The 27,959-nt window shown below is 35.4% G+C and overlaps 1 protein-coding gene across 2 annotated transcripts in view; it reads right to left on the minus strand.

Moving 5' to 3' along the window:
- Positions 1 to 27,252, minus strand: part of LOC144469854 (uncharacterized) — a 65,058-nt gene extending 37,806 nt beyond the window's left edge. For both annotated transcript variants that reach the window (XR_013494055.1, XM_078180539.1), the window contains exon 1: positions 26,836 to 27,252. Coding sequence is in view for 1 of the 2 variants with exons in the window: in XM_078180539.1 (XP_078036665.1) it covers positions 26,836 to 27,148 (313 nt within the window). In the remaining variant the exon portion in view is untranslated. The remainder of the gene's footprint in view (positions 1 to 26,835) is intronic.
- Positions 27,253 to 27,959: the final 707 nt, after the last annotated feature.

Genomic DNA, 27,959 nt, shown 5'->3' on the forward strand with positions numbered 1-27,959 from the left:
TCTATATTTTTATTATTCTATATTATATTTTATATTGTTATATATGCAATATTATATTTTAAATTATTCTATTTTTTATATTATATTTTATATTATTATATATTCTGTGTTGTATTCTATATTGTATTTTAAATTATCCTATATTCTATATTATATTCTATATTATTCTATGGTCTATGTTCTATTCTATATTATACTATATTCTATACTCTATACTCTATTTTTACATCCAACATTCTATATATTATATTCTACTTTCGATATACTATATATCCTATATTCAATATATCCTATAGTCTATGTATATATTCTGCATTCTATATTATATATTCAGTATTTATTATTATATACTTATAACAAGAATTTGACAATTCCGCATTTGCAAATAGCGATTATTTTAACATCATTTAATTTTCGACTTTAATATAAATCTTATTAGAAACAATTACAAATGACTAAATTATAAGTACCATAACCTCGAAATAATCTTGACATAACTCCAAAACCTTGAGATAATCTTGACATAACCAATTTATAACCTCCAAAACCTCGAAATTATTATAATCTCTAAAAAATCAAATTCTACAGCAAAAGCGTCAATTTCCTCTACCAAAAGCTAAATATAAATAACAAAAAGATTGAAAACTACAAAAAAATGGCCACAATTCACAATTAATATCTACCAGAGAAAAATGAACGCGATCAACAAAAGAATTAACTTCAAACCCGTAAATGTTTATTAAAACCCATAATTGTTAAATAAAAACTCTACAAATCAATAAAATGAGATATCACAGTAAAAAAATCTAAAAAAGGTAGTAAAATAGTGTCCCGACGACGTGTAGCACCACGGGAACACGAGGCGAACAATTTAGCCGAGCGTTTAACACGCTGTTAGAGCAAAGTTTACTAGTTTCAATCGCGGCATCGATCCCGAGACCATAAACTCCGCGAGAATAAAAGATCGGGCGTTGCAGCGACGTAGCGGGAACGCCTCGCCGTAATATGAAGTTATCATTCCGCCGTCGCCTCTTAATATTCCCGACAAGCAGCTTTTTATTCTCGATAGCGAGAAAGAGAGAGAAAGACAGAGAGAGAGAAAGAGAGAGAGAGGGGGATCCAGATCCCAGGCGCTGATCGTCAATTGTGAATTACGGTCACACCTCAAGGCTCCGTAATCTCGATCTTCTATTGGCCGCGCGCCGGGTCCCTTCGTCTCGTTCCCTTCCGCGCTTATCGTCCGATGGAAGATGTTCACCGTGCAGCGGTGCTGCGATACTTGAAATGCCAGAGAGATACCGCGTTATCCACGTTTTCTTCTTATACCGTTTGCACCGAACAAAGGTTCGACAAGTTGCGTTTTCCGTTTTGTTTCGTCGGCGAACGGCTACGGGCTTTCGCGGATGATAAACAACCGGGCGCGGACGGTGTTCTGCGACTGCGTGTTCTTATGGGAATTTATTAGGCCTGCTTGCGAAGCAGAAATCTATTTTTTATCGAATTTTATATCGATGCTTGATGGTATAAAAAAGTGAGTAAAAAATTGGCCGCTGTCTTATTTCTGATTTTTGTGTGGATGCATCATTAGGAAGGCGATGGCTTTTTTAAATGTTGTGGATTGTAATTTAGCGGCGATTGATGGACCGTTGATTTTTATCATAGTAATATGATGTTATAATATATAGTATGATATATTATATTAATATTATAATGTATAATATGATATTTCTTTATTATAATGCTACGATATTATAATATCAAAATATATAATATAATATATATTTACCATAATACTAGGATATTATAATATATAGTATGATACATTATAATAATATTATAATATGATATACCTTTATCGTAATAGTATGATATTATAATATACAGTATGAGATGTTATAATAAGATATATTCTAATAATATTATAATATATATGTAATGTGATAAGATATCATAATATGATATTATACCATATTATGTTACATTACATTATAGCATATTATATTGTATTACATTACATTACATTATATTATATTATACTATATTACATCACATTATATTATATCTCGAAAAATATATTAAAAATCTTCTAATGGAGTATATAGATACAATATAATATAATCTTCTTATATATAGTAATAATATACTAGTTATAATATTTATAATAGTCATAATATTTTATATAACAATTATAATATAATATAATATAATCTTTTAATTTCTATAAGACGATAATTGCTAACCAATTTTAGCTCTTCGAATTTTTAATATTAAAAAAAATCGTCGATGCCGATTCGTTTCTCATTGTATGTATAGTACAGTAACGTCATGAAGGAAATCATGGATTACCTATTGGCACAGTTGATAATAGTTCGTTACATTCAATGAAGGTGTTCTTAAAGCACACAACCACACCCTTTTCCCAGATGAAGAAGGCGTGACCGTGGTATACATACATATATACATATATATACACACACACGTGTTACACGCATCGTATATACACATATCGCATAAGTCGGCTCTTCGATTAATCGATTTCCGTCTCGCGTGATCGATGCCAGGCGAGAATTGGCACGTGCTGTCGATACAATGTCCCGCGAATACCGAATATATCCGCGCGCGGTTGCAGCAAGGACCACCGTCGGCGCAATGGGAAAATTTATGTGCGGTTCGTGCCAAATGCACTTCCCCTGAACCGCTAAGTGGACAGAATGATTTGTCGGGATCGTTCTTGCAATCTCCTTGAAATCTAAACCTCGTTCGGCGATCGGTTAATTTTTTTTAGCTTTTTTGCAAATCGCTCGAATGTGTGTCGATTGCGCGGGCGATGAAGAATTCTTCTTTGAACTATAGCTCAGAGTATCGTTAGTATGAAGTGCAATGGAATTTTCTGAATGCAATTTGATTAGAGTCAATTTTTGATAGATTAATGTTGAAGGAGTTGGCTAATAATTTATTCAGATAAGAGATAAAGGATAAAGACTAAGGAATTTTATTTGACGCTGTAGAATAATTATCTAATTGCATAAATATGTATTCAGATAAATATTTCTACGAATAGGAATTTATTCGAATTGGATTTTATTTGATTATGAACTTTTAAGAGCCGGAATTTATTTATATAGGGATTTATACGGAAAATTATCAATTTGAATGTAAATGATAAAATATAGGGTATTTGTTTCATAGTTTATTGATTTATTTCATTTAAAAATAATAAACTTTAATAATAAATTATCTAATCTTTAGCAAAAGCTTTCTATAATATTCTACTTGTTATTAACAAGAAACTGTCCATAATCTACAAACTTTAATTTTAACAACGCAATTTATTAAACTAATTAATACTCTATAAAACTGTCTATTTAAACTTTAAACATTGCTTAAATAATCAATCGCTTTTCATCCATATAACATAATTCTACATTTACAATACTTTAAAAAGGTAAAAGAGATTACTCGGCGCTGTTAATAAATGAATTGAAATTTCGAGTTAACAATATTTTGATGCGACACGAATCTCGATCCCTAATTTCGCAAATGTAACGACGTTCGTACCAGGAAATTGTTTTATCGAGTATCATTTCTCAGGTACACGTGTAATGTCATCCTAACAGCCCCTTAATGCATTGTCTTGTTTTCACATGCAATGAGGTATACGTAACCCTTCCAAGTACATCCGTGCCTAGAATATTTTAGTAGGCTACTGGACGCTTCGGTGTTCATACCAAGCATGCTTGAACAGGAGTCTGTATATAACACACTCAGAAATTCGTATTTCCTTGTCATCTTTTGTCATCGGAATTAATTAATAAAGGAATTTAATTTTTATTAACTGTTCGAGCAGTCGACATAATTTTAAAATACTTTATTCGCTATTAACACATATTTATCTTATTAATGATAAATATTATTTTATAAATATAATATGATAAATATAATAATATTATAATAACAACAAATGTTGTTTCATTTCATTACAATTTCTAATTATTTATCCTATTATAATTTTACATTTCTAGTCATTATTAGAATAGATTTAGTTCATGGATAAATTTAGTATTTTGATAAACGCGAAATCATCGTTTCGGAAATATCATTGATTTATCATTAAAAATTCATGTATTGAGATGAGTTTCGTGTTAGCATTTATAAATCACCATACGATTTGCATGTTTAGTAAAAAATCTAAATGTATATTTAGTAAAGTCTCCGGAATTGTTTACTTATTAGTAAACGCACGCAATTAATAAATTTTATTTGTCCGCCGCGAACCGTATAAAACATAAATGAACCTTTGTCGGAGGCAAGAGAAACATTAATTACTGTGTTTTTCACTATGAATATTTATAGTAGAAGAAACCGTATATTTATAGTTGTTTTAAGTGACCAACTGAGTGACGTCCGAAGAAGCGTGTTTCGACCCATAAATATTCATTATACCTGTACTAATAGGTGCTGAAAAACATTCTCGTTTTGGAGAATCACAAACACATTATTTCCAATGCTACGAATATTTAAATAGTATCTGAATATTTAATTTTATTCATTTCAAACGTAGATGCATATCTTAGTCGCGTTTTATATAATGCTGTTGCTTTCATTCGGCATTACCTTTTATTATTTATTTTATTGGAAAATAAAAAAATTAATTTAGCGGATTAGCATTTGTTTGTTAAAGGTTGTGTCAAGATTACGTCTATGGATTAGGTTATGTAAAAGTTATGTCAAGAAGATGTGTTTGGTATATTATATAGCAATCTTCGCTTGAATATTCCACCGATTGTACTAAAAAATATTGAATGTATCTAGATGTATTAATTTCTTTAAAATCATAGTCAATAATCGACGAGGAACCGCGAGGTAACGTTAGATAATTGAAACAATCCTTCCCTTCCACCGATTGTACTAAAAAATATAGCTTGCATCTTGCAGTATTAATTTCTTTAAAATCATAGTTAACCCTCTGCACTCGAATGGCGACTCTCAGGCACCACTACTATTGTTCTTTCACCCTTTAAAATAATCTTTACAGCAACAATGTTTAATTTTAGAAAAATTGTTAAATATGTTGGTATGAATCACGAGAATTAATTTGTTATATATAAAATACGTCGCTTCAAATGAAAATGCTATAAGAAAAATTATTTTAGATTTATAGCTAAAACGGCTTCGAGTGCAAACGGTTAACAATCGATAAGTAACCGAAAGGTAGCCGCGCTGGCGACAGGTGAAACAGCGGCCCCCAAAGAGCCAGAAAACAGCACCGAAAGCACATGCTAGATCAGAGTTTCGCGCAGCGAACTGGAAGGGTTGGGCCCGATGGATCCTTGGCTCTCGAGGTGCAACTAACGAGTGATAAACAACGATAAATTCCTCCCACGTAGAGCCACGCCGGCCGCCTCTCTCTCTCTCTCTCTCTCTCTCTCTCTCTCTCTCTCTCCGTAGGTAATTTCAATGATCCCCGGTGCACCGGCTCGGCGTAAACGTGCCCACGAAGCTGATGCATAAGTACCTATAAATATGACACGCCGGGGCCCGCGGTAACGTTGCATATTAAATTACATTCTTAAGCAGCAGCCGGCCGCGCACCAGAGAGCCGCATCAAGTCAGCGGGCCTGATTAAACGCAACTGGGCCCGGCCGGGGGATCTCTCGCGGCCGCGACGGCCAACGAGAGAAGAAGGGACGACAACACACGCGGACAGGGGGGTTCGGCACGGAGAGTGAAAGGAGAGAGAGAGAGAGGGGCAGACACAACGCTCTTCTGGGCATTCCTGAACGTTTCAGTTCCGCCGCCGAGTCGCGTTGTTCCAGGCCCAGAAGAGAGAGAGTAAGAGAGAGAGAGAGCGAGAGAGAGAGAGAGAGAGATACCACACCACCGGAGGCTGGCGATGCTAATTATTCTGGTTCATGCGAGCAATTTGTCCGGTACACCGGGGGAGCGTATATTTAATAGCCACGGGGCTCTTTAGGCCCACGGGTATTTACATCTCTGGCGAATACCCGGCCCCGTAATGTGGAACGGTGGGAATTATCTCGGGGGATTACGGGACCAAGAGGGACCACTCGCGGTACCAACGATGTCCTTGCCCGATCCTCCGGGATGAGGGACGTTTTCCTCGTGACGAGGATCCGCTTCCATTCGCGAGCTTTTTTGATGTTTAATTGGCGATCGAAGGTGTATTTTGGATGGGGATCGAAGGTGTATTTTGGCTTTGGATCGAAACTGTATTTTTGGCTTTGGATCGAAACTGTATTTTTGGCTTTGGATTGAAACTGTATTTTTGGTTTTGGATCGAAGATGTATTTTCGACTTTAGAACATAAGGTGACACTAGTTTAACCCTTTGCACTACGGTTCCTCTAGAAATTATTTCAAGAAATTTGAAATCTAGAAACTTCTTATTTAATTACTATCGACGTCGTTTTGTTTCTCTATTGTTACTGGATTTTAGGATTTGTTTACCATATATATATATTAATATTAATATATAGGATCTATTTTTTTTTCTTGTTTCATCTTGTATGACCGAATATATGTATAGGTATTACTTTATGGGGATGAATGAACATGTATGGGACACTTGTAGATATAATTTGTTATCTTACTTTGTTAATGATTTTAAAGAAATTTGTAAAATCTCATCTACTTCAAATTGAAGTCAATTTTTATTTGAATAAATTCATTCGTTACAGTTGAAGCCATTTTAACTCCAAATCCAAAATGGTGTCTCTGACCGACATACATAACCTAGTACATTTGATAAATTAATGGAATTGCATAATTATAAATATTATTTACCAATTCACTATATGTTCATTATAGATATATGACTTGAATATATGAAATTGAATTCTGTAATTCGTGCAGCAATTATACAATTTTTACAGTCTTTTTGGAAATATAAATAAAGATAGTATTACAGTGATATAACAATTTCTAATGACGCCTTGCAGTTGTCATTCGAGTGCAAAATTGTATACAAATATGTAAATATATTACTATACAGATACATAGATACATAAATAAATAAAAGGCGTTTTCAAAAAATTACTAAACCAAAAATTGAATTTCACTTTAAACAGCGTTTCAATTGCTTCATTTAATGCAAAAGCAAATCCATTCCCCTTACACAGTAAAAACAGTTAAAAGGACACTGTACCACACGACGTAATATATTATATTTGCCAAGGTAATATCTCCGAGCGGAGTAACATCTCCGAGTTGTCAATGCCATAATATTTCTTATGAATGAAGTTATACACACACACACACACGCGCGCGTGTTCCAACACGGCGGCGTACGACACTCACACTGCAGACACACGTTTATCCTTACTCGTTTGTGCTGAAACTGATTTTAACCACTTGCCGTACTTTGACGAGTCGCGAATCGCGAATTGAAATTACTGGTAATAAATTATTAAATATTTATGTTGGTAAATTATTCTGTTCTTTAAAATTGGAATAAAATTCTAATCCCTTGTCATTAATATTTACGCATATTTACGCAAGCTCAAAACTAGTGGGCTAGGCCAGTCCGTGTCATAAAGAATATTAGAATATTAGTGCTGGGCAAAGGCGAATATTACCACTGCGAAGGAAATCCCACGTCAAGGGGTTAAATCCGGCTCGGACGCGACCTTGAACTCAAACCCCGACGGAGTTTTATTAATCCGATGTGTGTCACGCATCGACAAACTGAAGGATTATCTCCTCTGTTCGTAACGGCGCGTAAATCACGCGGACATGACAAGTGCAATACAACAAGCCGCAAGTAGGACTAATTATTCGAAAATTGCCGGCTGATAAATACACACGCATTCGTTTCTGTCGGGGAGTGGAAACCTTGGCGCGGTTCGAGCCCCCGGCCTGGCTACACTTTGCGCATTGACAGTTGTCCGATTCCGTTGTGGAAAAAAAAGAAAAAAATAAAGGGATTGATCGATGCCTCGTCATTCGTCACGGTCCGCCGCTTCGTTCGTCGATTTTTCGTGCGTGCGCCGTTGATTTTGACTGATTCCGTATCTCCGCCGCGGCTTCGTAACGATTCTATAAATTATGCGCGATAACCATTGCGGAATTGTAATGTAAATTATGGTACACGGTGCTTGTATAATTATACATTTTGCAATTAAAGGGGACGTGTTCCAGCGATCAGAGTTATTAAGCGTAATGATGACTTGAATGAGAATTTAGCCTAGTTGAAGTTATTTACTTATGATTTATTTTAGGTTGCAGAATTATTTACTTACGATTTACTTTAGTTTATAGGATTATTTACTTACGATTTACTTTAGTTTATCGAATTATTTACTTACGATTTACTTTAGTTTATCGAATTATTTACTTACGATTTACTTTAGTTTATAGAATTGGTTTCTTATTATTTATTTTAGCTTATATATTATTACAATGCACATTATTCCCCTGTCAGAAAACAATGTCGAGAAATATAAAACGACGATCGCTATCACGCGAGGTTATCGGCTACACGCGATCCCAGCGCAGCAAAAAACCGAGAAACGATCCCCTAATGTCGTTGTATCCGTTCGGGTATCTGTCGCGCGATTCCGAAGAAAAAGAAGAAGAAATACAGGGCGAAGAAACGAACGCGCGCGCCCGTGTGTTCCCATTTAAATGCCAACCCTTAATAAAGATTAAAATTCATACTTATGCAAATCAGATTCCCTTCGCGGATCGTCGTCGTTCTTTCCACATGCGGAGCATCCATCACGAGTTAATTACAGGATACCGTCGAAGACACTCGGCGGATTCCATAAGACCAGTCTCTTCGTTTTATTTTCACCCCCCTCCCATGTATACCAAACGCGCGAGCGGCATTGCATTAAATTTTCAATTTAAATTTCACCGTCGCCGCGGATCTCATTTTAATTCCACGAGTCCCGAGCGGCGCCTCTGTGCGAGCTCCCCCCCCCCCCCCCCCCATTTCGCAGAAACGGATGGCCGAAATGCGATTCTCGTGTTCCGCGACAATTCGATGATGCTGAGAGACGCGGTCGATGACGAGAGTTGCGTTATTGTGCATGGCAATGCTGTGTCTTTTTAAATAATTGGTTGGAATGCAATTTTTTGAAATGTTGGTTGATGTGATTTGTTATTATTTTTTTATTTGTTTATAATATATAATATTTGCAGAAGAAACTAGATATAGTCTGCTATTAGGTTAATTTTTTTTTTCGAGAAACGTAGTAGTGTTTTTGCTAAATTTTTTAACCTCTTAGTGTACGAATGAAGTTTACGCGAATGATGATTTTGTTAATTGAATTGCCATTTTTCTTAATATATATTTATCAATGTATACAATACAATTATTAATATATATGCTACATTTGTTAATATGTATAATATATTCAATAATATATATATATATACTATACTTGTTATAATATATTTATTAATATTTATGTGACATATTTATTACTATATCTAGCATTAGCTATAGCATATGCATTTTTCTAATAATGTATTTAATATCATTTATATAATCAATTTAATAATATCTACATAATAAATTTGTGAATATTCGTATAATATATTTATAAATATTTATGTGACATATTTATTACTATATCTAGTATTAGCTATAACATATACATTTTTCTTTTCTTAGCATTTTATATACCCACTATAATTGTTAACTTTAATAATTAATAACACGCTCTAACAAAGCGCGAAAAGTCCACACAAAAAGCCGCCGTAACAGCGCGTCGCTTCTTCGCGGTTAAAAATCACGTTTCTGCATACATGTGCAAATATACGGCGGCGCGGAGGACCGGAGTAGACACGCGCGCTATATTCCGTTCGTGCCGGACGGATTCGAATTCGCGCGCATGCTAAACGGGCTCCCGCTGAATGGGAGGTTCTTTCTGCGGTTCTTCAGCGGACCTGGCAGGGGTACTAATTCAGGACACCGTCAAAGGAGCCACCACGAATCGTCGTAGTCGTCGTCGTCGTCAGCGCCTCGACGACTGTGCGTTCTTTTATCCTCCGCAACCTTGGGCCGGACAAAAGCCTCTTTGAAACGAGCGTTTTGTCGCCATTTTTATGGTGATCATCCGTCGGACGGTGTTCGCCGCGCGCGGAGACTTGCAAATTGCCGCACGGGAGAACAAACAATGATTGAACGAGCTGCAATTAGTGGAATTAGAATGGGCTGCGCGGCGTCGACGGGATCGTGGTTGTTCAACGAATGGGGGACGTTGATTTTATGAAGCGAGGTTTAGTTAACGTGAAATAGCATGTCGAAGTTGGGATTTTTGTTGAATTCTTGGAGGAATGTTAGAATATTTGCTGTTTGTTTTTTTGAGAAGAGGAAGTGTTTAGGCGAGTTTTTGGGATTTTTCAGAGTCGTCATTTGCTCGAGGATTGTTAATATAAATTGGTTCTGTTGCGGTCGATTTTTTAATTTTCGCTGTTTTTTAAGGAGTTTGTTATTGCGTAATTTGTTAGTAATAATAAATGAAATGCTAATAAATAAACGTAGTACTAATAAATAAACGTAGTAATAATATTAAACGTAGTGCTAATAAATAAACGTAGTAATAATATTAAACGTAATACTAATAAATGAACGTAGTAATAATATTAAACGTAATACTAATAAATAAACGTAGTAACAATAAATGTAACTACAGATCTAATATTCTAATTAAGAATTGAAATTCTATAAATGTTAATTTACTCTATGGCGGCAGGGTGATTTAAGACTTATAATTTTAACCCTTTGAACTCGTAGCCATTTTAACTATAAAACTAAAGTAATTATTTTGACTTACAATGTTTCCATTTTACATAATTAAGTGCACTTGATTCATGTGAAATTGAAACTTATGACACATATAACGCTTACACTTTTAACAATTGTTTAAATCGATATTTTGATCACACGAAAATTATTAAAGATTATTAAGATTATTAAGACATGAAAATTATTAAAGATTATTAAGATTATTAAGACATGAAAATTATTAAAGATTATTAAGATTATTAAGATGCGAAAATTATTAAAGATTATTAAGATTATTTCAAGTTTGTATAAAATATCATATCAACATAAATATCAGCATAAACGTACTCCTAATAATTCGATTAATTACGTTAAAAACGAAGCGTCGTTTGTCGAAATAAAATGCCGTCACGTGCAAGAAGGTAAAACACCGCGAATTCACGGTTAGATCGCAAGAACGAAGCTGTTCTATCTATGAAAGTACTTCCCAATGAAAGCGGCCTCCAATTCTACCACAAAAGATCTTCCGAGTTTCCTTGCGGCGCGACATTCTGCCACATTCCCGATATTCCGGCGGTGCGCTCGCGTGTGACATCGAGTTTCACTTTCCGAGAAAAGTGCTTTCGATAGAAAAACGCGGCGGCCACGTTTAAGGACAGGAAAACCTGGCCGATGATTCCCGACTCGGTTCCTTCCGTGGTTGAAACACGATACACGATGCAAGATGCGATAGTTAACGCTTTGATACATCGTGGGAAGTGTTGTACAAGAAATTGGTGATAAAAGGTCAATAAATGTGACGTAGAAAAATCGAATATATAATTCTGATGATATTATAATTCCTGTTAATATTAGGATTATTTTTGGAATCATAGATTTTATACAAAATTAGAAATAGTAATCGATTCTGCTGTTTTAACACTTTATTTATTTATTCATTCGGTCGTAAACCTTTCTATTATTGTAGAGTAATTAAAACTATTGGCATTTTTATATTCTCATAAAATTGATATTAAATATAATGTATATATAATATAATAGATAATAAAATTCATATCTGAAATGAAATAAAAATCTAAAATGAAATTCATATTTAAAGTAAAATTTATGTTTCATAAAATTCATATTTAAAATAAAATTTACATTTAAAACAAAATTCACATCTAAAATAAAAATCACATCTAAAATAAAAATCACATCTAAAATAAAAATCGTATCAAAAACAAAATTCATATCGAAAATAAAATACACACCTAAACTAAAATTTCTATACATTCCATTAATAACATTAAAAAAAAGAAAAATGCATACATTAGCAACAATACCCTAATATATGAAAGGACCGATAGCGTAAAGGGTTAAGACAGTCTCCGTCGTCGTTCCCGACGATTCTTGTCTGACGATTCGACTACGTTTTGCGCGTTCAGGTACGCCGCGAGCTTCACGCAGCCGGGTAATAACAGGCATATCCCCCTTTCCTACTAACAAATTTGCTTGCTTGTTGCGTTGAAATGAATTCACCAGTTTTCCTGGAGCGATTAACCTGGACGCCGAGGAGGCCCGCTCCTCGTTCCCGGATTTAATATCACGTATTCGCCGGGACGAAATTGGAGCGATTTTCTTCGCCGAGCGGAACCAAGGGAATCTACCCATGCCGGGGATCCTGTTAACCTCTAGATTGCTACCCTACGAGGGAACAGGAACAACCTACCCGGGAACGTCTGATTTAGAAAATCTCGGAATGCGCGTGTTGCACGCGCGGACTGTAATCGGTGCCGGAGAACATTTTTATTTCAAGGTTCCTGAAATTAGGGAGACTTTTTTTATGGGAAACGGTTGAATATGTTTTCTAATCGAAGTGTATGTAACAATGAAAATAGCGGATAGAATAATGTTATAATAAATATCGTAATTAACGTTTTCTCTCGTGGTATTACCTTTTGTCGTTTGTAGCAAAATTGAAATTGATTTGATAAACCCTTGAAAAGTATATGTATACATAGGTTAGTACAGGGTGTAAGAAGAGGTTATGTCATGGCTACCATAGAAGATTTGTTAATAAAACTTTCTATAGTAATAATCTCGATCATTTTCTCCAAAATCAAATTCTGATCTACGAAACATATTGATTTCTTTTAAATTGAAGTGAAATTCAATTCTTCTGTTATCAAAGTCTATAAACAGAAGTATATACAAAGACAATAGAAGAAATAAAAATTAACTAATCTTATTAAGAAAAATATTACAGACGAATGAGTGCTAATCAACGCAGTGTGAAAGGAATCGCAGTATAATAACATCTTCGAGAGCAAAGGGTTAATGTGTTACAAAAATTATTTTAAATTTGCAGTGAAAACGTCTTGAAAAATTTACAGTCGAAACGTCTTCGAGGGTAAAGGATTAATGTATTACAAGAAACATTATTTTAAATTCTAAGTTAAAATGTCCCCAAGTGCAAAAGGATAATAAACAATAATCCAGCAAAATTATTTTAAATTTGCAGTTGAAACTTCTTCGAATATAAAGGGTTAATATATTATACTACAAGCCAGAAATATTGTTTTAAAGCAGTTGTACCATCTCCGTGCGCAAAGGGTTAACACACCGACGACGAACAATGATAAAGTAATCTTTTAATGCGCTAAAGCGAAAGAATTCGTATCTACGTCATAATTCAATGCTATCGAGCCAATTGATAGTCTCTAAAAGCTTCGTACCTCACAGCATGGAAGCTTCTCTCTTCTCTCTCTCTCTCTCTCTCTCTGTCTCTCTCGCGGCCGCCGCGTTTACCCTTTCGCCGCGCAGAAATCGAAGAAACGCAAGGCGCTTAGCAGCCCGGTTATATCGGAAAGCAACTAATGCAAATCGTAAGTAAACAGCAATTAATGCGATACTTGATAGCCGCGATGCTTAAACGATTATGAGACCCCCGTCCGCCGATCGCAAACAGGTAAGTGCCCCTAAATTAGAAACAGTGTGCAGAATATACATTCGAGGGATCGTTACGGTGTCCATAATTTCAGATAACGACGGGGGGGGGGGGGGTGTATAATAAACTATTATATTATATGCCGAGAGTATCATGTTTTAACTATTGCTTTTTCGAGCGTCTATGGTGGTAGATTTATTTTGTATTAATTGTGGTTAATGTGAAATTGTTCAGGGAAGAACATTGTTGTAGCTTTGCACGACTGTTTGTTAATTAATTAAGTAGTTTAACTATCGAACTGATGGTTGCTTTAACTATTGCTTTTTTGAGTATCTATGTTGTTAGATTTATTTTGTATTAATTGTGGTTAATGTGAAATTGTTCGAGAAAGAACATTGTTGCGGTTTAGTACGACAGTTTGTTAATTAATTAAATAGTTTTACTATCGAACTGATGATTGTTGTATCGAGTATATTGTCCTGTGAAATAAATATAGCTTTTGGGTCAGTAATTAATTTTCTTTTCCACAGTATTCGATATCTTTGTGTTACAAATTTCAGTATTTTTGTAATATGAATTTGAATATTAAAAATTTAGTAGTATTGAAAATGGTACAATTTCATTAGAAAGTTGAGAGTGTAAAGTTGATGTATTTAACACTCTCAATTGAATAATCCATTAATATTTGCATTTACTGTCATGAACTTAAAGTAAATGAACGTTTAATCGAATATTATAGGTTAGCTTCGCTATAGATGTATAATTTCGAAATAATAAAACAGTACAATGCGATAAATAATTAAACCATATAACAATCAGAGTAAAATTTAAATTTCTTATCCTAAACTTTAAATAATTTGATATTAAAAATACGGCGATATAAAGGCAAATGTTTGATGCAGCAAAGACAACATAACCTATAAGGCAACAAGATCGCCATCCTTACTATTAACCCTTTGCACTCGAGTGGCGACTTTGAGGCACCATTAGAATTATACCACGTTCCAAAATTATTTTTATAGATATTGCCCAAGTTTGAATTTAAAGAATTGTTAAAAGTATAACTGTTATACGAGTCACAAGACTCAATTCCATTTGCATAGAATGAACTTAATTGCACACGATAGAAACACTATAAGTCACTGAAATTATTTTCGATTTTCAGTTGAAATGGCTTCGAGTGCAAAGGGTTAAGGGTCACATCTCCAATTCTCCTGAATTGTTTATACAAATGATTCGAGATCACGAGCAAGCCATAAATAAAAATTAAAATAAAAACATTTATATATTCTTATTTTTCTTTCTCTATTGCTCGAAGCCCTGCGCACCCCCTGACGCACCGAGGAATGCAACGGTTCAAGAATCAACCCCTTCGCAGGTAGGGAGGGCATCGATTCCGGGTGGAGAGGTAGGAACCAGGTGTATACCTTGGCGGCGGTTCGCGGCTGTTCGCGGTGGTTGCGGCGCGGGAAATAAACATATTTCTAGGCGATCGTTCGCTGAGCATCGGCCCATAAATAAAACAAGAAATTCCTCGCGTTGGTCCGCCATAAATCGCCGGTTCCGCTGGCGTTCGATGGGCTCTCTGCGAGGTCCGTAGCCCCGAGAAAACTCCCTTCTTCTTCTTCTTCTTCTTCTTCTTCTTCTACTCTCGCTGGCCTCCGCGAGCGATCGTAAACGCAACGCGCGCATGGGAATACCCTTAATACTCTCTACGGCGATGCTGAACTTTCGATTTCGTGGCTCCCCCGCGTTTCCGAGGATTTATGCAAATCCGAAGACGAGAGCGAGCGAGGCCCACTACCGAGGAGCCGCTTAGAAATCCCCGTGCAACGACGCACTTCTGGTTGTAAATCAACGGGTTAGAGGAGGCGGGATGGTAGCGAGGGCGCACTTCCGCCCGACAACGAACTGTCCGACCGATGCCGTCGATGGCTCCTTGAAACGCCATGGCGATCGTTTAACCTCGAATGTGGCGCAACCGTGTTTTTTTATTATTTCGAGGAAATTTCAGGTTTGCGTGTTTGGCGATTCAGAAGTTAACCCTTTGTCGTTGGTACGTCTAGTCTTAGCTACCAGAGTTATTTATTTACCTTTTCATTTTATTTATATATATTAATTTTTGTATTTTTATATTAGTTTAAAACGTATTGTTGTGTTATATATATATATTTAAATATTGAGAAAAGAAGAATTCGTTTTGTATTTCGCATTTAATTTTGTATATTTTGTATATTACTGGTAGTTTAATGAAAGTGAATTGTGACTAGCCTGATGTCTATGTATAAACTTAATATGGCCGCAAAGGGTAGATTATGTCAAGTCTGACAATATGTAATTTATTAAGAATTTAATTTGAATAATATATATTTACTGTAAATGAACTTATATCATTTTCAGAGTTCATTAACTGCAATAATCATCTGATTACGATTGTGAAAAATTAAATATCGCTGTCAATATATATATATAATATTAATTCAATTTTGTTTATAAATAATAAGAAGAAATAAAATGGTATTAGAGCAGTATACTTCAAATAGTATGGGAATAGTATACTTCAAATAATATAAGAGTAGTATACTTCAAATAATATAAGGGTAGTATACTTCAAACAGCTTCGAAGTACAGTATACGTTAACTAACAATGTACTGCATAACAAAAAGTAAAATTTAGAAAAAGAATTCTATATTCGATCAGCTCGAACCTGAATTGAATCCTAATGTAAAAAACAGGAAGTACAAGCTAAAAATTCGCAACACGATTAATAAATTAACGTTAACAAACTGCAACAATTTCGTATTAAATCGAACAACACGCATCATCCAAAATCGCCACAAAAATCCTCAATCGCACGAATTTCCAATGCAAACATTATCCCCGAGCAATAAAACAAATTTAAATAAACGATCAAGCAGAGCGCTTAGAAAAATTACTCGGCAAACACTAATTTCTATTTTAAATAAAAAAACAATTTTCTCCAAAGAATTCGAAGCTGCGTTGCATTTACTTCTCGGCCGACACGACGAAGACGTATAAACTTCCGTGTGCGCGCCGCGACACCGCGAACGTGTCACGGGATCGAAAATTATAGGCGCCTCCCGCGGTTAATGGCCAATAAGAGTCGATGCCGATTAACGCGCGGCTGCGCAGAAACAAATTTCGTCGACGGACGCACGTGGGCACACTTCGAGGAAGTCGACCGCGCGGTGAAGACGATACCGGGGCCCGCGGTATAACCTCTCTGCATAATAATAAAACGCCGGCGGATCGTTCCGTTCAGAATTTTCTGTTGAAAAGCGATTCCGTTTGCCGGGATAAGGCACTCCCACGGTTTCGCGGAGTCACGAGCGCGCTTTCACGCGATATCTTACCGAGCGACCAATAAAGATAGAACTTCTTTTCGCGTCGAGCGCAAAGGTGCACTTCCACGGGGAACGTGCGGCGCGTCGTTTGCTTTTCCGTGAGACGAAAGCGTCGGTACAGACTGAATGGAAAACGGAATCATTGAGGGCTATGGAGCGATGTTTTTTTTAATTGTTAACTTGTATGAGATTAATATATTGAATTCTATAAATAATAGTATTTAATTATAATGGCTGTTCCGTAAGCTTTTTTACGATTTGTACAATCATTTCAACAAGATGGTATAGGGCATTTAATAAAATTTCTAGTATTTAATGAGATCTTCAACAAAGAGTATAAAATATTGAGAATAAGAGTATCAAATATTGTACATTGAATATTCAATATTGAATATTAAATATTATATATTAAATATTGAAACTTGAATATTGGATATTGAATGTTGAATATTAAATATTGAAACTTGAATATTGGATATTGAATGTTGAATATTGAGTTTTGAGCATTGAATGTTGAATGTCGAATGTCGAATATAGAATGTAGAATACTGAATGTTGAATCTTTAGTATTGAACACTCAGTATTGAGTATTAAATATTGAATATTAAATGTTGAATATTGATTACTGAGTATTGAGTATCTAATGGTGAATATTGAATGCTGTATATTGAAGATCGAGTATTGAATATAAAATATTGAATATTCAGTATTGAGTATTGAGTATTGAGTATTGAGTATTGAATATTCAATATTCAGTATGGAATATTGAAAATTGATTATTCAATGTGGAATATCCAGTATTGAATATTGAATATTGAATACCCAGTATTGAATATTGAATATTGACTACCCAGTATTAAATATTGAGCATTAAATATTGATTGTTGAATATCGAATGTCGAATGTTGAGTATCCACTGTAGAATGCTAAATGTTGTATGTCGAGTATTGAGCATTGAATATTGTACCTTAAATATCGAGTACTAAATATTGAATATTGAGAACTTAGAATCGATTATTAAACATCGAACATTCAACATTAAATACAGAACTTTAAACGCTCAACTTAAAATATTCCTAACAACTACAACATATATCCAATTTCATTAATCTCTTCGCATCTAAAATCTACAGACCTCCACAATGCACTCCAAATTTTATAACCATCAAAATCAAAAAGTGGACGTTTCAAATAAAATATTGTTATTATATTCTTCAAACCGGCCCCCCCCCCCCCGCCGCGCGACGTCCTTCCAAAGACGGCTCGCCGGCTGTCTAGCGCGGGCTTTATCCACTTCTTCATCCCCGGCACGGCATCCCCTCCCACGCCGCGAAGAACTTATGCAAAGCGGACGCATAATGATCACATCTGTTCACAATGGGTCGCTAACGAAGTCCCGACCGCCCTAATCTGGCCGCAAAGATCAGCCCGGTATAACAATCGGCGCGCGCGGTTCCAGGACCATCGTGCGCTCCGTACGGCGCTGGGCTAGCGCGCACTCGCTCCGGCAACGTGCACGCCCGCCTTCTTTGCCCGCTCGGATTCACGTCAAGCATCGACGATCGATACACCTTGAGGATTTAATTACCAAGTCCAAAGGGGGCTGGACGGCGTCGATCGAGGAGGTTGGCTTTCTCGTACTTGGAAAAATCGCCGCCGAGCGCGTTCAACACGGGCACCGTCCAAAGCAACCCTTAAGCGCTCAATTATGCCGCGCTGTACGACCGGGCATAAATCTTTTGCGCCGCCTATTGCATCCTCGTTGACAGAATAATCTTTCTCGTAATGTTAATTGATGATCGGCGGACATCGGCGACGGAATGCTATGCGCCGACGTTAGGGTTCGTGGGTCTCGATTAACGTTTGACAAATATCGATATATCGTGTTGCGCTCGTTCTGTACTTAAGTGGCTTGATCAAACTTCAATCTCTTATATTGCATATTGTATATTGAATCGATATAATGTATATTATATCGTATATTGAAAATTGTATATTAAATATTAAATATTGAAAATTGTATATTAAATATTAAATATTGAATATTAAAAATTATATATTGAATATTGAGTATTGAACACTGAGTATTGAGTATGAAATATTGAACATTAAATAATATATATTGAACATTGAATATTAAATATCACATATTGAATATCAAATATTACATATTGAATATTGAGTATTGAATATTGAGTACTGAACACTGTGTATAGAGTATTAAATATTGAATATTAAATATTAAATATCACATATTGAATATTGAGTATTGAACACTGAGTATTGAGTATTAAATATTGAATAGTAAGTATTAGATATTAAACATTGAATATTAAATATCACATATTGAATATTGAGTACTGAACACTGAGTATTGAGTATTAAATATTGAATATTAAATATTGTATATTGAACATTGAATATTAAATATCACATATTGAATATTGAGTATTGAACACTGAGTATTGAGTACTAAATATCGAATATTAAATATTGAGTACTCAGTATTAAAATTCCCTTCTTCTTCGAAGAAATTAATGTGATCGAATAAGTTCTACTCGTAGCAATTGTAATGAGAATACAAATACTACAGCGAAGGCTTAACATGCATCCGTTCCATCCCGACTATTTTATCCATTACTGTACTTTCGTTCCGTACAGTCAGCCGCGGGTTTATCTAGAATCGAAAAGCCTTTTCAAGTTCGCGGCAGCGGCGAGCGCGCGATATCAGGAAAGGCGGCGGAAATAACACTCGGCAGTCGCGAGAAAAACTTGTCGCCGCGAGGCTGTCAGAAGCTGAAACGAAGGTGTGTAAAATGGAAGGTGGAAGGAAGAGAGATATCCAGGAAGAACCGTGGTGTCCGGCGTCGCCCCTCCGATAAAAATGTTCCACCGTTTCTGGCGGAGTTACGGCATCGGCGTAATTTCAGCCCACGCCGCGCCCGGGGTCCCGCATACGTAATTCATGCGTGTTTTCATTGAAAAAGTATCGTCAGGCGTTTATGCTAATACGAGAGAGAGAGAGAGAGAGAGAGAGAGAGAGAGAGGACGGGGCCGTGCATATGTCACTGACCACCTCCGCCATTGGCCGCTTAACGTTGAATAATAGAAATCCTATGTTGCACGATGATCAGTGAGGCTGTGCGTATTTGGGTATTATATGGATATTAACCCTTTGCACTCGAGCGGCGTCACTGAGGCGATATGAAAATTGTTGCAGCAATACTGAATAGTCAATATTTAATATTCAGTACATTATATTCAATATACAATATTCAATATTCAATACTCAATACTCAGTAATTCAATATTCAACATTCAATACTCAATACTCAATATTCAAAATTCAGTACTCAATACTCAATATTCAACTTTCAATATTCAATATTCTATATTTTATATTCAATATTCCATGTTCCATATTCAATATCCCATACCCAATACTGAATAGTCAATATTTAATATTCAGTACTCGATATTCAATATACAATATTCAATACTCAATACTCAGTAATTCAACATTCAACATTCAATACTCAATACTGAATATTCAATATTCAATACTTAATATTCAATAATCAATACTCAATACTGAATATTCAATACTCAATACTGAATATTCAATATTTAATATTCAATACTGAATGTTCAATATTTAATACTCAATACTCGATATTCAATATATAATATTCAATATTCAATATCAAAATGCAACATTCAATATTTAATACTCACTACGCAGTTTTCAATACTCAACATTCAACATTTAGTATTCTACATTCGACATTCAACATTCAATAATAACTTCCTGTAGTCCTCCTTTATATAATGATCGTCTCAAGCGTTAAATAAAATCTGCGCTTAATAGAACAATGCTTTTTTAAATAAAACGTGTTGCTTTTAGCTTTACTATTAAACAAAAAGCATTGCTTCCAATTGTAACATTAAACGAATTATATTAAAAAATATAAAATTTTATTATTTATACCGATGGTCACACGGACGCCGAATATATCTGGCACTGGTACCGAAAGGGTTAATCTCGACAGACAGAAACGGAACACTCGTGACCAGGATCAAAAGGCGAGTCGAAACGCTTCCCCGGCGCCCGATAGTCGGTTCCATTGTCGTAATCGCCACTGCCACCTACAATCGTTCTTACTTTGCTTTCTTTCTCCATCGGCCTCGGTTAAATCACCGCTATATACCTACCGCAACAACCTGATTACATATGTACGCGGCGCGGTCCGCAGCGGCAAATAAAAGCAAATAAATACGAAAGGCTTATGTATCCCGTTTTTCGCTTTGCGCCAAAGGGAATCTCGGAGATGTTGTAATTGCAAGCGATTCTTCGTTCTCGGTGTCCCCCGCGTCTTCGGGGGTGTTTCGGGTAATCCTATGATTATTTATTAGGATTAGCTCGGTTTTGCCCGTCGAGCGTATGACCGGTCGTTTGAATACAATTCAATCTTACGAGATCAGCTTTACAATAAGAATTTTTAACGGCGTGTCGGCGTCTGTCGGCGTTAAATATTTGAGCCACGCGATTTTAACGAAAATGATAATCTCAGATAGTATTTGTTTTATTATAAGAAATTGGGAGAATATTATCGAATATTAATAATATCGATTATTTAAGGCAAAACGTTATTTTAATTATAGGAGTCTGGAGGCGTAGACTTTGTGATCCTTAACAAATCTAAAATTTAAAAAATCTAAAAAATCTAAAAATTCTAAAAATTCTAAAAATCTAAAATTTCTAAGAAAAACTAAAAATTCTAAAAATCTAAAAATACTAAAAAATCTAAAAATATCTCGAAATTCTAAAAAATCTAAATATTTCAATTTGAAAAACGATATTTAACATAATTAAACATACATTATTAAAAGAATGGCATGTTATACTAAAGAAGTGCTATTTAATTTCTTGAATGAAAAGAAATATAATAAATAAATTTTTCTGAAGCTAATGGCAAAGAAAATATTATCGTTCCAATAATAATCTATTTAGAAAAATTCGAACTATGGGAAATATAGTAACACAATTTACCTGAGCGAGCATGAATTATGACACCAGTCACCGATTAACATATCTATCACCCACGAGATCTTAACGATCTGTAATTACACAGGTTTCGAAATGCTTACCGGTTAAATTGTTTAACAGGCATTTCCAATCGCGTGTGGTAAATCAATTTAGCCGTTGTTTGCAAATGATCATAAAGCATCGATGTACTTAATAAATTTTTTAACCCTGTTGCGGCACAATCGTCAATGGCTCATGCATATGTATAAATATTAATGATCTGTGTAAATGTAAATAATTCTTCTTCTTTTTATATTAGTGATTTTTTAATTAAAATATACTGGAAAATGGTATGTAGAAGAAGCTTATTAGCAATGCAAAATTGCTATGAGACTTTATCGTTGTTTTAATGTGACTGTTAAGTAAGTAGTAATGTTGTCTTGGAGTGGAGATATAAACAATCTTTAATTGTCTTGTTAATTGTTTTAATTTTACTAAATTGTCTTTTGAAGCTATTTTGTAATGTTACACCTATTGTTTCCATCCAAGAAGCTTAATTAGACAATGCAATTTCGAAATAAATTATTATTATATTTTAGATTGTAAAAAATGTCGTTTTATTCATTGTTATTTTACTATTTACGTCAAATGCTCTACTTTTAGGAATTTATCATACTCAAGATCACGTAAAGAATATTACATTAAAGATCTTGGGATTTATCTCGATTTACAATAAAAAAATTCAAACTTAAAAATAATCCGTTAAAAATAAAACTATTAACACGAGTTGTAACAATCAATTGCAAACGCGTAAAATGCACTAAAATGTCACATAAAATAAACCTACCATAAACCAGACAAAAATGATTTAAAACATACAATCAATATAGCTCTAATGCAAATAGTTAAAACAATTAACTAATACATTGAATGCCCAGCAAAACGCGCCAACAGCCAAAAGAACCAGCCAGCGAAACATTAAAGCTCCCATAAAAAGCGTATCCGACCGGTTAAGGACCGATCGGGGAGAAAATACACGGAGGAAGAAAAGGAAAAAAGAAAACGGGGAACCGGCAAAGGGAAGAGGAAAAAAAAGGAAACGAAGTAAAAACCAAGGATGGAAACTTGCAAACGTTTTCATCGATCAAAGGAACAGTTTATTAATCGGCGGCTTTCTTGGCCGCGATCTTGTGCAAGCAGCTGCAATGCCTTTAATCCGAGATCGAATTCCCGATAGGATTCGCGCGCACGATCGATCATCGCCGTCGACGTGATCGATATATCGACACACTACGCGCCGCGGCGGCGCAAGGGGCCCTGCCCCCTCCCCTCTACGACTTGACTCTCGGGTCCCGGACCCGGCCCGCCGCCGCCGCCGCCGCTCAATTCCATGCAGTTACGGATACCTCGCGGTCCATTAAGCGCCACCGGCGCGGCGCGCCGCGGTTTAATGAATTTCTGGCTCCGCGGTTATTGGCTTTCGCTTTTTCTACGGCCGCGGCCCCCGTTTTGACGGTTCTCCTTGACTTGATTTATCGGCCCCGGGGAGAAATGTTCCAGCTGTCCCGAACGCTGAAAGACACTGCGCGCGGCCGATTCGAGAACGATAGAAACCTCGGTCGGCCATTTCTCCGCGATCGCCTTTACTTACTGTACATATTTATATTAGGGTGTTTTGATTATTTAATGCAGAACGTTGTTCTAATTCCTGGGAGTCAGGGGGCGTAGACCTCGCGCTCCTTATGTCGTGTGCTGGTAATTCCGTGCCCTGTTTTAAAATTATTTAAGACCAAAACGTGGTTTTCGAAGTCGTTTAAAATTATCTATGATAGCAGCTATATTCTAGTCTAATTAATACATATATTTAATAATTGAAATATAGCGAATGAATATAGCGAATATAACGAATATTTGTATATTCGAATTAATTATAGTCGAATTAATAAAGAATTCTATAGATCTATAATAGCAACTTCATTCTAGTCTAATTAATACATCAATTTTCTGATACGCAATTCTATCGCTATATTTCAATTATTAAATATATTTCTTAAGAAAACATAATATACAATGCATGTATATTCGAATTAATTCTAGTCGAATTAATAAAAAATTCTATAGATCTATAATAGCAGCTATATTCTAGTCTAATTCTCTGATCTTAAAAAAGATCAATTAAATATTATTTACAGGAATATAACAATGTTTACGGTCGTGTGTTAACTGTTTTATAAGCAGCGCATAATGAAGCTTCCTAATAAATGGAAGAAGACAATAGAGCAGAACGATTCACACGCAATAAATCAACAACAAATATCGCCTATTCGTTCGGTAACGAAAAAAAAAAGAAGGAAGAAACTTATGGGACACCCTAATAGATCGCGCGGATAACGAAATTCCATCCCGGCCGCGGCCTAAGCCGCCGCGCGCTATTGCCAACCCTTGCCGGCGGCCGAACCTGTCCGTATGAATTTTCTAACCTGGCATTGTAGTCGCGAGAGACAACGCGTAATACGATCGCCATTGTTCTCGCCGGTACCGTTGACGGATCCTCGTTAAATTTTCAGATATACTATATTGCGACACGATTGTAAATTACCGGTGGTACATGCGCGCGCAGACATTGGCCAACACCAGTCTCTAATAAATCGCATTAGTTTAGTGCCTCGTTCGGACGATATTCTTACGGGGATTTTTATCGTTTCCTGTTCTCCTTAGTTTCGTATACGGATGCGGCGAGCTCCGTGGCAATTCGACGATGTATAGGTTAGGTTGTTGTCTCCGTGGAATTTACGATTGTTGATGCGTTATTGGAGTGTTGTGGTTTAAGGAGTGCGTTTAGAATGCAAGAAATTTTCTGTGTATTGTGTTATTTTCAATTTTTATGTTATTTTTTATTTTAGATATAAATTAGTATTGTTATTTAATAAAAGAATGTATTGTGCTATAATAACAGTAAGGTAATAATATAACGTGTTAATAATATAATATAGTGACAATATAATATAATAGCAACGTAATATGATAAATATAATATAATAGCAATATAATATAATAAATATTATATAGAAAAATGCAATAGAAAATATTATTAATTCGAGTAGAAAAATGCAATAGAAAATATTAATTCGAGTAGAAAATTGCAATAGAAAATATTATTAATTCGAGTAGAAAATATTATTAATTTGAGTAGAAAATTGCAATAGAAAATATCATTAACTCGAGTAGAAAATAGCAACAGAAAATATTAATTCGAAGATCATCAGTATAGAAATCATTAATATGAAAAAATATCGCGACATCTAATTAACTATTGCGTAGACCAATGAAACAAATAAAATCCACTTACACATTTTTAATAAAAAGTATTCCAGGCTGAAGTAATTTACTTCTTCACTCTCTCCCTATAGAATCTCACTCTCCTTACAGAAACCATGAAGCTTAAAAATCGGATCGCGTGACAAAGAGATCGTTGCAGCAAGTGTCAATCCACCATGAAATCGAAGCATGGCGTATCCTATAGGAAAACGAGGCGAGCGTTCCTAGACCCCATTTATCAACTTGTACGCATCGACTTTTGAAAAAAAACACACAATTTCCATAGACAGAGTTCTCTGAACAACCTTTATTTGTTCCTTTCCCATCTCGATCGCGCAAGTCGCGAAGCATAGGGAAAAACACTAATAAGTGTCTACCGGTGGCAGTGCGATACGTAGAAACCATGAAGACAGTTCTAGGAACGGGTGGGGATAGCGTGCCACCACTAATTGCTCGATGCGCGTATGGTGTTCGAGAGAAGTGTAATTTCCCTTTCGTCCTAGCCAGTTCAGGGTTTCCGTGCGAAATGTGTTTCTTATGGGGGTTGGAAATCATTATGATATTTCCCTTGATTCTTTAAACTTTCATAGAGAACCGAAATAATATTATAACTGTTATAAGACAATACCTGCCATTGTTCTTCTTTTAGGACAGAACTATATATTAAAATTTATAATATTAGGCTTTTTTTAATATCTGATTAGGATTTGTTGTATCTAAAATGGGACGGTGAATATTTACAAAATTTTAAAATACGTAATAATAATAATAGTAATGGTAGAATTAGTTTATGTGAGCTTAAAATAAAAGTTTTATATAACATATATTTTTAATCGCGGTGGATTTCAATTTTCGTGTATGGGTTTCGAATTTTAATACTTCAGAATTTATGTTATAATTATTGGATGTTCTAGAAATGTTTATGGGGTTGTTTGAAGTAACTTTTTCCTTTGCAAAAATTTCCTCCGACGCGTCGTTAACGAGTTATTAACGAAAAACAGTAACCAATCGCACGTTACCTAGTATACCTCACGCTAACCGAGCTTGCTTCTCATTGGTCATTGTTTTCCGTTAATAACTCGATAACGATGCGTCGGAGAGAATTTTTGCAAAGGAAAAAGTTGTTGCAAATGATCTCAGGAAAAATTAATTGAAATAAAATAAAATAAAATAAAATCCAATAAAATTCAATAAAATGAAATAAAATGAAATAAAATGAAATAAAATTAGATTTCCTAAGATTTCCTAAATTTAGAATTAAATAATATTAAATGATATTAAATTAAATAAAGTATAATTAAATTAAATTAAATTAACTGAAATTAACTAAAGGTAGCTAAAATTAACTAAAATTAACTAAAATTGAATAAGATTGAATAACAGTTTGGAACGGTGATTTTCATAAGGTTCACGGTAGAAATGGAAAGGCGTAGAAGGTACTCACCGGGGTATCCTTCCGGGATCACGATTTCCGGGCCGACTTTAACGTCGTGACGGTAACGGTGCATCAGCAGGGTGGCCGTGACTCTGAGCGATCGTTGCTGTTGTTTGTAGAGTAGTATCGGTCTCCCACCGGCGCCCTCCACCCTAACCACCCTTGGTAACGAGAATCTGTCCAGGAACTCGCGCAGAGGCATAAATCCGCCCCCGGAGTTCGCTGCCTCCGCGGTCGCTTCACGGGAGCTCGGCAACGAGTCATCGCCTGTCCCGGTCACTTCACCGCTCGACAACGTCGAAAATTCACCACTCGACGACATCGTCGCACAACTGGCTTTATCACGGGATCATAGACACCGGGGATTCCGAGGGGACTTCTCGACTTTCGAACAGCCGACAAGAACGATCGCACGTTTCACCACGGATTACGGTTCGTCCTGGAACAGAAAAAATGATTTTTGCGTTATTGCTAATTTCAGGTGCCATTGAAATATTTTATTTATTTATTTATTTATTAGTCCTTTGACAAGGTTATGTCAACGATATACAATTGTTAAGGATTGAATGGTATCGTTTTCAATCATTTTATTTATCTATTTATTGATTCTTCGCCAAAGTTCTGTCTATGTTATACAATTTTTAAGGTTATGTCAACGTTATGCGATTCTTAAGGATTTAATATCATTTCGAAACATTTTAATGATTCATTTATTGACTCATTGTCAAGCTTACGTCAACGTTATACAATTTTTACATTTTTAAATTTCTAAATTTTTTTTTAACTCTAATTTATACTCTGCTTCGAAATGAACCTAATCTCCATCATTTAATATTGAAATATTATTATATACTAATTGTTAATCAGTCGATACAGTTTTCAATGTTTACTAAAAACATCATCCAATAAATTATAGAATTTTCCGATCGAAAGTCTTTTGTACTCTCCGCGCTTTCGCGTAACATTGTTCGCCTTCCAAGGCCATCGCGATCATAGTTTTTATAGTTTTTTACACAACTCGTTTCGATGCCGATCGCAATTTCAGATTATAAAAAACCAATTTAAATATGCAAACTACTCTGCGCGGTGACCTTGAAAAGAACATCGTCGCGATTCTTCGCTGGGACAACTTT

This window comes from Augochlora pura, chromosome 5 (assembly GCF_028453695.1).
Source record: "Augochlora pura isolate Apur16 chromosome 5, APUR_v2.2.1, whole genome shotgun sequence".
NCBI classification, from domain to species: domain Eukaryota; kingdom Metazoa; phylum Arthropoda; class Insecta; order Hymenoptera; family Halictidae; genus Augochlora; species Augochlora pura.